This window comes from Lycium ferocissimum, chromosome 10 (genome assembly GCF_029784015.1).
Source record: "Lycium ferocissimum isolate CSIRO_LF1 chromosome 10, AGI_CSIRO_Lferr_CH_V1, whole genome shotgun sequence".
Lineage (NCBI taxonomy): Eukaryota > Viridiplantae > Streptophyta > Magnoliopsida > Solanales > Solanaceae > Lycium > Lycium ferocissimum.
The window spans coordinates 31,561,793-31,574,749 of NC_081351.1; the positions used below are offsets into that span (position 1 = coordinate 31,561,793).

General features: G+C 34.1%; 1 protein-coding gene across 1 annotated transcript; it reads left to right on the forward strand.

The window, feature by feature from the left end:
• Window positions 1-5,167: 5,167 nt before the first annotated feature.
• On the forward strand, window positions 5,168-9,924 carry LOC132033385 (protein DCL, chloroplastic). Its single transcript, XM_059423348.1, has 3 exons — window positions 5,168-5,737; window positions 7,178-7,292; window positions 9,409-9,924. The coding sequence occupies exons 1-3, from the start codon at window positions 5,403-5,405 to the stop codon at window positions 9,583-9,585; spliced, it is 627 nt and encodes a 208-aa protein (XP_059279331.1). The 5' UTR covers window positions 5,168-5,402; the 3' UTR covers window positions 9,586-9,924.
• The last annotated feature ends 3,033 nt before the right edge of the window (window positions 9,925-12,957 follow it).

Genomic DNA, 12,957 nt, shown 5'->3' on the forward strand with positions numbered 1-12,957 from the left:
CTTTTTTTCTTCTTTTAAATTACACCTCTCGGCTATTCTATCAGCTATATCATATGTCCTTTGAACATGCGTATCGGATAACTCTATTGCTAATTAAGGTTTACACAAATGAGAAGAATCAACGTTCTTTGTTTTTGTCTCTGTTGAAATTTGAAATTTGATTTTCTATAAATTTCACATATTTCATTGGTCCCTAGCCCAATTGCACCAGGACTAAGACTTTTAAGGGAAATTAGAATTGACTTTTTTGACGAATATTCCTCCTTAGGACTTGTTCAAAGTTCAAACTACTGATTAAAGAATAATTGGACACAGTACGGTCGGTAGCAATATTGCAAGTTGAACTCAACAAATCCATAGTTAATTAATGTGTTAGTATAATTGACATCAACTTTTAGAAAGATCTCCTGGCTTTCGGGCGCTGCTATGGGATCTTTAACTCCCCTTCAATGGTACCCCCTCTTCCTTACACTTCAGTACCGGTGAATCATTTTAAATAATTTATCGATTTGTGCATGTTATATGCTACTTCTCTATCGTTCTAATTATCAGAAATATTTGTCGACTCTCAAATTATCATCATATGTGAGCTCTTGAATATTAATATCATGATCCTCATCATTGGTTTAATTTATTGAGTGTTTCAATATTTTTGAGTCATCTTTTTATTGATTGGTACTTATAGTACTATCATCTAGAAGAAGAAAACTTCTAGTCAAGTTTAAAATTCAATCTCAGTACCCATATTCTGGGAAGGGTCCATGAATCTACACGTAAATAGAAGTACGACCTCTACTCAATCACTCATCCTATGACCCAAATGGCTTCAAAACTCATTTGCTAAATTATTACTAGTATTATTTTTTGGCCTCACTGGGACTGGAAATAAAGTATAATATTTGGCAATTACTTAGTATCAACATTCAAGTACTTTATTTTGATGACTGGAAATAAAGTATAATATTTGGCAATTACTTAGTATCAACATTCAAGTACTTTATTTTGATAATTTAGGTCTCTAACTTCTAAGGTATAGCGAGAATGACAAGAGTTTGAAAAAAGATTACAATAGTCGTAGTGCTATCATCTTAAGCTTGTACTAACAAATTACAGTGAATCCATTTTCATGCTTATGATTTTGTGGCCAAAAGCCTTTTACAATTTCTTCTTACTCGTTTTTCTTTTTAATGAGAAGCAGTACTCTGTTTGATGTTTCAACTTACACAATTTACATAATATCCTAATCCGAAGCATTTCTCTTAGAATCTTCCCAAAGAATAAATAGGACAGGAAAGAAAATTATTTTGCAAATTAATTCAAACTCCCCAAATATATGAGTATCCGGATAAATATCTAGCTTGTTTAAATTTTTCAAACTTGAGCGGGTAGCTGATCGCTATATTTATTTGTAGGTTAGTTTGGGTTTAATATGCATTAACACATTCGTTTAATTTGGTCAAAACAAAGAAAAGAAAAGTACAGTTACTTTGAAAACAAGGTTTAATTTTACCTTATTGTATCTTTTTCCAAGAAATTTTACCTTATATTATGATAAATATTCTTTAATTCAACTGTATAACCTAAAAATTAGAAGAAAAAGAAAAGTAAACAAATTGAAAGTAGCTTTGAGTAGACGAGTCAAATTATGAGCCACTCATAAGTCATAAACTCATTTTGGCATGTCCCATTTTAGTCCAAACAAAATTTAGATAGGTTTCAATCATGCCTTGTCTTAATTTGATTAATAATAACCAGTCATTTGAATGTAATATAACAAGACCCACTTTTGAAGGCACGAAACATTTTAAATTAGAATAATAAACCGCTAACGTTAAATGTAATTTCTTTGAGTTCACAACACTTTGTAAAGAATTTCGAATGGCAAAGATGTTATGATCACAAAATGTTTCATTCAAAATCAGGTTATTAGATGGCAAATATCGAATGAGAATGAAATTAAATATAACATAGATGCTAGCTTTAATAATCGAATGAGTGGATATGTTGATAGGCAATGCTAGACGAGATTTCATTGGACGGCAAGCAAGGGTTTTAAATAAAGTACTTAACCCATTAGTTACAGAGATTGTGAGCGTTCAGGAAGCTCTTAGGGGTCGTTTGGTACATGGTATAAGCTGGGATATCCCAACACTAATTTTGGTATTAATTTTGTACCATGTTTGGTAGAAGGTATAAATTTATTCTATCCCAGGATAAATTTATACCTTCTATCAAACAGAGTATAAAATGAACCACAATCTTAAGGATGGAATATCCCACCTTAACCCATTAACCTTGAGATTATTTTATCCCATCTCCCAGATGGGATAAATTAGTTCCGGAATTATAATCCTGGAATTATAATCCCAGGATAATTTATTTTGCGTACCAAATGACCCCTTAGTTACGTTGGTTGAAGAATGGCTTTGCTAATAGTCCTATGGTGATTGAGACAGATAATCAGCTAGTTTATCAAGCGCTCAAAGGAAACATTTCAAATAATTCTTATTTTGAGTCTCTTGTTTATGATTGTAAGACACTAATGAAGAATTTCAATTAGTCTAGTTAGAAAATCAGTGAATCAAACTGCTTAAGTTTTAGCTAGGACGGCTGTTTTTATGTCTGGTTCGATAAAATGGGGGTGTGTCCCACTATCTTTTTATTTCTAATGTACTCGCATTTGATTTGATTGTAATTAAGAAGACAATTTTTTTTTTTTCAAAAAAAAGTAAATATAATAAGACCCACCCGAATCCAGGACACCTACTGTGTGATGTATAACACACAACACAATTACCAACTGAAACTTGTTAATCTGTAAGCCGGGAGCTTCATAATTTTTCTTGAGCTCTTTCTCATTTGTTGGATAATGTAGCTTGTTTTAGGTTCATGGAACATCAGAGAACTATTCTACAAAGGTTGCTTCCATATCATCCGGAATGCGAAAAGAAGATTGGCCCTGGAGTTGATTACATTACTGTATGCCATCCCTCCTCGTTGCTTCATTTACAGATCTGCCTGAATTGTTATGTCACGTCGCATCTTTCTCTGTTCACTTTTAGGATCTCTTTTTTTGGTTTACTTTCTAATGTCAGTACGGCTAAAGATCTTTAGTGTACGTATACTGTCCAATACTTGGCTCGTGTTGAAATTCAAGTATGCTGTTTGACATGCATTCTTCCTGAAGAGTAATATAGGTAATACCAACTATTTCAGGTTATATTGCAAACATTATATCTTGCCCTCTGGGCAGCACCTACTGTGTGATGTATAACACACAACACAGTTACCAACTGAAACTTGTTAATCTGTAAGCCGGGAGCTTCATTTTTTTCTTGAGCTCTTTCTCATTTGTTGGATAATGTAGCTTGTTTTAGGTTGAATAATAAAATCATGATCCTCATCATTGGTTTAATTTATTGAGTGTTTCCGATATTTTTGAGTCATCTTTTTATAGATTGGTACTTATAGTCTAGAAGAAGAAAACTTCTAGTCAAGATTAAAATTCAATCTCATGCAGTACCCATATTCTGGGAAGGGTCCATGAATCTACACGTAAATAACAGTACTACCTCTCGTCAATAACTCATCCTGTGAGCCAAATGGCTTCTAAACTCATTTGCTAGATTATTATTATTTTTTGGCCTCATTGGGCTTGGAAATAAAGTACTATACAATCTTTGGCAATTACTTAGTCTCCACTTGACTTCATTTTGATATCTCAAGTAACTAACTTCATCTTAGCTTGTAACAGGTTACGGTGAATCCATTTTCGTGCTTATGATTTGTGGCCAAAAGCCTTTTAGGATTTCTCAAAAAACTTACTGTTTTTTCTTACTCGTTTTTTATTTTTATGAGAAGCACTACTCTGTCAGTCTGTTGGATGTTTCAACTTACACAATTTACAAAATATCCCAAACAGAAGCATTCTTTTAAAAATTCCTAAAGAATAAAAGGAACAGAAAAGAAAACTATTTTGCAAATTAATTCAGACTCTCCGAATATATGATTTTTTTTTTATGAGTATCCTGACAAATATCTATTAAATTCTTCAAACTTTGAGTGGTTAGCTGATCGATATATTTATTTGTAGGTTAGTTTGGGTTTAATATACATTAACACATTTGTTTAATTTGGTCAACTTGGGCTATATTACTAATCCAAATCAACTAATAAGCGACTTTTGCCAAAACAAAGGAAAAAGAAAATTACAGTTACTTTGAAAACAAGGTTTAATTTTACCTTGTTGTATCTTTTTCCAAAAAATTTACCTTATAGTATGATAAATATTCTTTAATTCGACTGTATAACCTAAAATTTAGAAGAAAAAAGAAAAGCAAAATTGAAAAGTAGCTTTGAGTAGACGAGTCAAATTATGAGCCACTCATAAGTCATAAACTCATTTTGGCATGTCCCATTTTAGTCCAAACAAAATTTAGATAGGTTTCAATCATGCCTTGTCTTAATTTGATTAATAATAACCAGTCATTTGGATGTAATACTAATATAACAAGACCCACTTTTGAAAGCACGAAACATTTTACATTAGAATAATAAACAGCTACCATCAAATGTAATTCCTTTGAATCCACAACACTTTGTAAAGAATTTCCAATGGCAAGGATGTTATCATCAGAGAGTGTTTCATCCACTAAAAATCAGGTTACTAAATGGCAAATATCGAATGAGAATGAATTAAATGTAACATGTATCTTGTAGGCATGCAGCGGGAGTAGGAGATTGTCTGATACACAAACGATTTCATTGTTAATTGGGCAAGCAAGAGTTTTAAATAAAATACTTAACCCATTAGTTGCAGAGATTATGAGCGTTCAGAAAGCTATCGGTTGGTTGAAGAATGGCTTTGCTAATAGTCCTATGGTGATTGAGACAGATAATCAACTAGTTTATCAAGTTCTCAAAGGATAACATTTCAAATAATTCTTATTTTGAGTCTCTTGTTTATGATTGTAAGACTGAAGAATTTCAATTAGACTAGTTAAAATATAAGTGAATCAAGCTGCTTAAGCTTTAGTCTAAGGCGACTGTTTTTATGTATGATATTTCTGATGTACTTGATTGATAATTAAGAAGACAATTTTTTTTTTTTTTTAAAACAAAGTAAATATCACAAGACCCAGCCGAATCCAGGACCCGGTATCCGAATATCCAAAATCCAAACCCGCCCAATAAAGCGGTCAGCTATTCTTTGTTTAACACTTATCTTCTTCTTCTTCTTCCGCCAAATGGTAAAGCAGCAGTGAGTTTTGAAGCACTGCACACTAGTTTGCCAGCAGACCAATTTTTCTGAAGATTATTGAGTACTCTATCCCTCATCTAAAATGTTGAATAAGTGCAAGTAAAACAATAAACTCCAATTTCCAAAATTTCACAGCAAAAAAATGGCTTCAATTTGCACTTCAAATTTTCAGTTCCTACACAGAACGAACCCTAACCCTAACCGTATATCTCATCAGCTATTAGTCTCCCCTTCTTCTCTATCCTTTTCCCGGCTGTGCCATTGCGCGGCTTTGAAGACCGGTTCAGAGAGCGGTGGGATTCACAGCGATAACGCCGAGTTGTTGCGTAAGCCAGTGACGTCATCAGTTGGTGAGGAGGAGGAGGATGATGAGGTGGCGAAGAAGAGTGGAGAGGGTTGGGTTGATTGGGAAGATCAGATATTAGAGGATACTGTCCCCCTTGTTGGCTTTGTTAGAATGATTCTTCATTCTGGAAAGTATGTTCCCTCTACTTTATTCATTTCTATTACTACTTGTTGTTATTGTTTCTTTAGCCTCGTTTTGTTATCTTGATGTTGTTTATGCTTGTTGCTACTACTTACTGCCGACGGTCTTTCGAAAACAGCCTCTATACCTTCTCAAGGTATGGGTAAGGTCGGTTTGCGTTCACTTTATCCACTTGTGGGATCATACTGGATTGTTGTTGTAGTTGTAAAGTATATAATTTGTATCTGTGCATTTATCGTGAAAATTGGATATATGTGAATTTTCAATGTATATTAGATAGAGACTTTCTTTTGCCGCTTCATGCTCCCACCCATTCTGGAATAACTTTTTTTTTTTTTTTTTTCCCCCTAATAAATGAAAAAGAACTTTGACTGCTCAATCTTTGTTCATAGGTGCCTCCTCCCTGCCTGACGTAGTTGTTGTTTATTCAATAGGAAAGGGTAATGAAAGGATAATAAAAAAAAGTTTGTCTTGAATTTTTGATGCTCATAACTAGTACCATAAAGGTAGGGGTTAGGTCTGCATACATCCCCAAACCCTACTTGTGGGATTATATTGGGTATGTTGTTGTTGTTAAAACCATTACCATATGCTCCGAGGAAATGCAGCATTAGACCCCTCGTAGACTAAAGTTTGACAATGTTAAGCTGCTCCAAGCAGAGGGAGATTTTTCTGTTTGGAGTTTGCACCTACCTAGTGAAATTTTTATATCTTCTGCTTCAGCAATTCCTGAGTCCGTCGAATCTTTTCTTATAGGTTTGAAGGTAAACAGTAAACTTTTACATGGAATGAACTATGTTCAATCAGTTTACAATATCTGCAGGTCAAGTTGTTAATTTGGTGTCCACTTTGTTTGGAAACTATAGAAATTTATCTGGTTCTCAGTGGAAAGCCACTACTTTCTCATAGCAATAGATGTGGGCAAATCGGAGCAGAATACCTTATCTAGAGACCAGAAACTTAGGCAGTTTATTCCCTTATGAGTTATAAACTCCAATTCCTCACAGCGCGAAAGCATTTGGTGGTCCTTAACATCTGGTTGATGACTAGTGTCATGGATGAAGTGAGCATTTTAACTGCTCAATCGAGTCACCACATTGTTTGCAGAAACTAAAAAAGTCTTTGGGTATTGGGTTATGGTTAACCTTTCTAAGGTTAAGTTGGTCGTCAATCTGTTTTCATCCCATCATCCTTTTCTTTCAATGGAGTTGTTGGCAGGCTAAGATAGTTATCAACCTCTCTCTGAGAGGTATCCATAATTTTGAACATCCAGATTCTATATGTTTACTATTCTTGCTTGATAAAAAATGTTTAATTATTCCTACAATCCTCATCCCACCCACCCCCCCCCCACCCCCACCCCCCTCCAAAAAAAAAAAAAAGGAGAAAAACATTGATATCATTTCATTTGTTCAATCTACAATTTGCAGATATGCAGTTGGCGATAGGTTAAGTCCTGAACATCAGAGAACTATTCTACAAAGGTTGCTTCCATATCATCCGGAATGCGAAAAGAAGATTGGCCCTGGAGTTGATTACATTACTGTATGCCATCCCTCCTCGTTGCTTCATTTACAGATCTGCCTGCATTGTTATGTCACGTCGCATCTTTCTCTGTTCACTTTTAGGATCTCTTTTTTTGGTTTACTTTCTAATGTCAGTACGGCTAAAGATCTTTAGTGTGCGTATACTCTCCAATACTTGGCTCGTGTTGAAATTCAAGTATGCTGTATGACATGCATTCTTAATATAGGTAATACCAACTATTTCAGGTTATATTGCAAACATTATATCTTGCCCTCTGGGCCGCACCTACTGTGTGATGTATAACACACAACGCAATTACCAACTGAAACTTGTTAATCTGTAAGCCGGGAGCTTCATTTGTTTCTTGAGCTCTTTCTCATTTGTTGGATGTTGTAGCTTGTTTTAGGTTCATGGAAGGTCAACACTGCGATTTTTTTTATCAAAAGATGATTGAGCTCTACTAAAATGCCTTTTAGGACTATTACCTTACTCTATTTTATGATTTTGAAGTTTAGTGGGACCAGGAGAGAAACATGTTGCTATAGATATCATGCAGAATATGCTGCCAAGGGTGGTATCAGAAGGTAGCAAAAATAGCAGGAAAATTAAATCCACTGCTAGGAGTGGATATTTATCCTGTTTTTGGGGTTGAAACAGAACCAAATCCAAGCCATAGTCGATTTGCCTCAACCACTTATGGGAAGGGGTGCTAGTGAAAAGCTTTGATGGTGCATAAAGGGAAGATGCCTCCGAGGGAAAATGGAACAACAGACAGTAAAACTGAGGTAAGTAAACAGAATGGGGAAATTGCTGAGTCTGAATGGTGTAATAATCTAGAGAAATCAGTTTCAAAAAGAATGGTGTAATAATCTAGAGAAATCCAATGTAATTGATCATGGCTATGTTGCTCGGACTCTTCAAAAATGTCGAGGGGTACGTGTCCGATCCTTCAAAAGTAGTGCATTTTTGAAGGATCTGACACGGGTGCGATAGCATTTCAGGAGAGTCCGAGCAACAAGGATCATGGTGAAGGGTGTTCAATGAGATAGGGAGATTGCACAACTCAGTAGTCCATGGAAGACAGAAACATGTGAAGCAACTACAATGTATGTGTCAAATGAGCACGATATGGGGTAATGGATATTGATGGGAATTTATTTGGACCAATGGTTTGTGAATTATTCCGCCGATGAATGACGAGATATTTAAGCCTATCATTGAAGCTGAAAAATAATGAATCAGATTTAGAGTGTAATAAACGAGGGAATATAGGAAATTCTTGGGAAAAACTTCGTGACACAATAAGAGAAGGCAAAGTCATTATAAATGCAAGGTGGGGGTAAGGTCTGCGTACACTTTACCCTCCCCAAACCCCACATTGTGGGATTCAATTGGGTATGTTGTTGAGGAAAGTTGGGCAGAGGGAAGTGGCCAAAAGGGCAAGTCATACTTGAAAAAGACCAAGGACAACACAGCGAGGGAATTGAGACGATTGAAACATAGGTTCAGGACAATAGATCGTTTTTCAGTTATGGAAAACAAGATTTTAGCTTTAGGGATTTACAATGTACTTAATGGATCTATTAAACAGTTGGTAGTGCGATGAAATTTTTTAAGTTGGAGTACATCTTCACGGTTTTGCATACACAAGTAAACACTTTCTAAAAAATAAGTGAATAAAGGAATATAAATAAGTGGCGATGAGTAAAGAGGTGAACCCATTATCCCCGAGTTTCAAAGGCTGTGGTTGGTCCTAAGAGTTGGCCAAGATGGATTTCTTGGTCATAAAAAGAAAAAAAGATGTGAACAACTCATTTGGTTTTTTGACATCCTGTGGTTATTCATTTACCTAGGATGCCCACCGCACTTCCTCCCAAAGGGTTTTTCTATCATCCAGTAAGTGGGAGTTCCCTATTTCAGCATATTTCAGTAACTTGTAATCTCTTTGTCTTAGGATAAGTAGCTAATAGACTCGTGTTACTTGAGAAAATAGTTTTGGATTGTTTTATGTGCTATATGCAGCAAGTGTTGTACTTTTAGGTTTCTACGACTTTACATATGCATGTGGGGTGCGTGGAACGATTCTCTTTTGCAAATTTCTTAACATTGTATATCACTTGGTTTTGTTTGACAGGTAGGGTACCATCCAGATTTTGAAAACTCCAGATGTTTATTTATTGTTCGCAAGGATGGTGAATCAGTGGACTTTTCATACTGGAAATGCATAAAGGGTTTAATTAGAAAAAACTATCCACTCTACGCTGACAGCTTTATTCTCAGGCATTTCCGGAGGCGGAGGCGTAATGACTGAATGTATCATTTTGAACTGGAGCTACCCTGAGTTACATGCAAAGAAAATTCTTTTACTATTACAGAGCACATGTCATTTATGCTGAAGTGTCACTCAAAGATTTGAAGGCTGAGATATAAGTTCGCGTTTATTGGAAGCTTACTGGAATCTACTCACTGTAGAATTGCCCTTCCATTTACTTTATTTAAAAATCCACACTGTAGAATTCGAGTCAGAGTACTGATCAAAAGGAATTCAAGTTAGTGTAATTTTGCCTAGATGGTCAGGTCTCATACTGTTGTAAAAGAAGCATTTTAGCATTTCACAAGTGTGAAGTAAAAGCTTCCTTTCCTGCCTTCAGTTTTTTGTCCTTTTCTCTAATCTGAGTTCATTCTTTTTCTCCCATCCCGGTTCTCTTCCGTTGAATCTTTCGGTTTGGTTTTGCAGTTGGAGATACCTTCTTTTCCTTATTGAGACATTATTGTTGTATTAAAGTGTTGCAGTTAATTGGCATATTCGAGTTTCAACAGAGAGAATTTACCTATACTAAGTAAATTGCAGTCCGAAACGCATATAGCATTTCTGGTTTAAGAGGACCCTATTTGTTTTTCCATAACTAGAGTTCTATAACTGGAATCAAGATAAGATAACCTGCTGCGACTTCCTGCTGAAAATGATAGTCCCGCATTAATATACTGCATGTTATGCTGTTCACTACCGTCCTGGAGATATCAAGCATTATTAACATCCATATGGGACCTGAGGTCCACAATGCAACAAATTGGAAATCTTCTGAAATATCTGCTATGACAATACACATGATTCTGAGATGACTCTTTATCTTTATTATAAAGACAAAAGTACTACGAGTAACCGACTTACCGGATTGTGTCCTTGTTTGATTGGTTGCTGATTTTTGCAACAAAGTCAAATCATTAGAAATTTAAGGTCAGTTGATCATGAATTTTTTATTATTATTATTATGGATGCTATTGATAACTATGATTTCGTACTGGGGTCCCAAAACTGTGCCCTTGGTGCTCATCTAAGAAACTATGGTGGAAATTAGGGGTGGGTATGGTATGGTAAATGCCGATTATCATATCGAAATCGAAATTTTTTATATTGCGGTATTACCATATCGAAATCGAAAATTAATTTATATATATCTTAGTATTATAATACGAACAAATATTAAACTAGTATTTGATATTATTTAAATGCTTTTTAAAAAATGTTGGTATTCTTTTGAATATTTTTACATGTGTATTTTAGTACATAAAGAAAATATCGAAATCTCGAACGAATACCATACCGTATAGTATATAATTACATATACAATTTATATATCTTAGTATTATAATACGAACAAATATCTAAATTAGTATTACTAGAAAACTAATTGTTTAAATGTTGGAACTTTAATTACTCTATTTTGATTTAAATGTCTTTTTTGTTAATTGATTTACGAATTGATTAGGATTTGGGAAAACTTCTTTTGTACTTTCTTTTGAATATTTTACATATGTAAGGATGTTTAGTACGGCCCATAATAATTGATACGGACCGTATACGTTTACTTAAGCTCCAGCGAAAGTCATATTATATGGACCGTATAACTTTATAATTCTTTTATTTCCACGATATGAATCCATATATGTCATTGTTCCTAATCTAAGGTTTTCAAGTCCCGTCAAGATTTGGAAATCTTCTCACAATTATTCAAGATTTTGGAGCAATTAAGGTACCGATTTACCGTACCTAAAATACCGAACCATGATATAGAATTAATTTGGTACGAAAATGGTATAGTATTTTTTATGAATGTAGCGAAAATTAAAATATATAATTATCTATTGTTACCATACAAGAACATGTTTTGCACTACGATTATCTCGTGACCCCTAATGAAACCATAAAGAAATGTTATTTACAAGGAATAGAGTCATTTCATACCACATTCAAGAATGTGGTGGTTAATGAAGTAAATAAAAACAGATTAGTGTGTAAATCAAATAAAGACAAATAAAATACTAAGCAATTTCTTCAAACGGCTTACCTTTGTTAGAAGGAAGTAGCATTTAGCAAATATATATAAAAATGGTCGTAGTGTGCGCGTATAGTAGCATTACATTTAACGGAATGTTACACATTTGAGGAGTAGGCTAAAAATAATTATATTCGCCAGTTAAATACATAAAAAATATACACTATTTTGTATCAAAGATGTATGTTTTATGTATATCAAACATTAATATACAAAGAATATACATTTGCTGGCTATTGTTTTAGTGGACGGTTATTTATATCAAATTCACTACATTTAATACTATTCACATATTTTCTTTTGACACTATTATTTAATTTATACTCAATTTTTAATTTTTTTTACACTTTTACTCACTTCAAACTAATGCATACATGCTTTTTGTCTAAAGTTCAAGCAAAAATAAATGAACGTAACACATTTATCACTTTCTTTATTTTATTTTATGTGATAATATATGTTTGATTTCAAAAAGAGTCCCTTATTTATATTCTGCAAAAAAATCAAAATGACTAGGCTCAAAGAAAAATAATATACACTAATAAAATTGTTATCTGTTTTAGTAAAACTAAGTAAAACACATACTTACCTTTTTAATCAGATTTTGGCATTTGATACACCGATCATTTTTATGTTAACATAAAGTTCCCAAGTTCAAATCTAAGTAAAACAGGCAGTACTTTTTTAAACCTTTCGGTGATGGGCCTAATGGCTCAAAGTGGAGCGAGGAGCACATGTGTTACGTCTGTCATACGTGTCAAACTTGAAAATTCAGTGGGCCACCACATCAGTGACACAAGCACAAAACATGGGTCCTCTAAAGGGCAAAGTTGTCTCTACATAACAATACATTACAACAAAATATGTTTTTAGCGGCTAATTATATTCTAGAATCAATTATTACCGGCAATATCAAACTTCAACCCTAACAATAAATGTGGCTAAAGGCTTTATCGACCTTGGATCTAATGGCATTAACCAATTGCTTGTAAATAAAGAAAAATATATTGCCACTAAAAGCCTTTTTTGGTGTAGTGATATGAGCCAACAGAACAAACCAACAATGCGCAAAAATAAAAGTAAAATGACCAGAATGCCCTCAATTGCCAAAGCAAGCCTGTTGACCTGCTGCTTGCTTATCACCATTTATTTATAGTAGAAACTAGAAAGTAGAAAGTAGAATTATAAAAGTAAATAAATAAAGTCATTCTAGATACTCGTTGTATGCTCCTTAGATGACCTTTTGCCTCCTTTAAAGTTTGCACCTTGGTGCTTGTATTAATTTGACATTATCAATTCACAAATTAAGAATTAAACTAGTGGTGAATGAAGGAAGCATGATAACA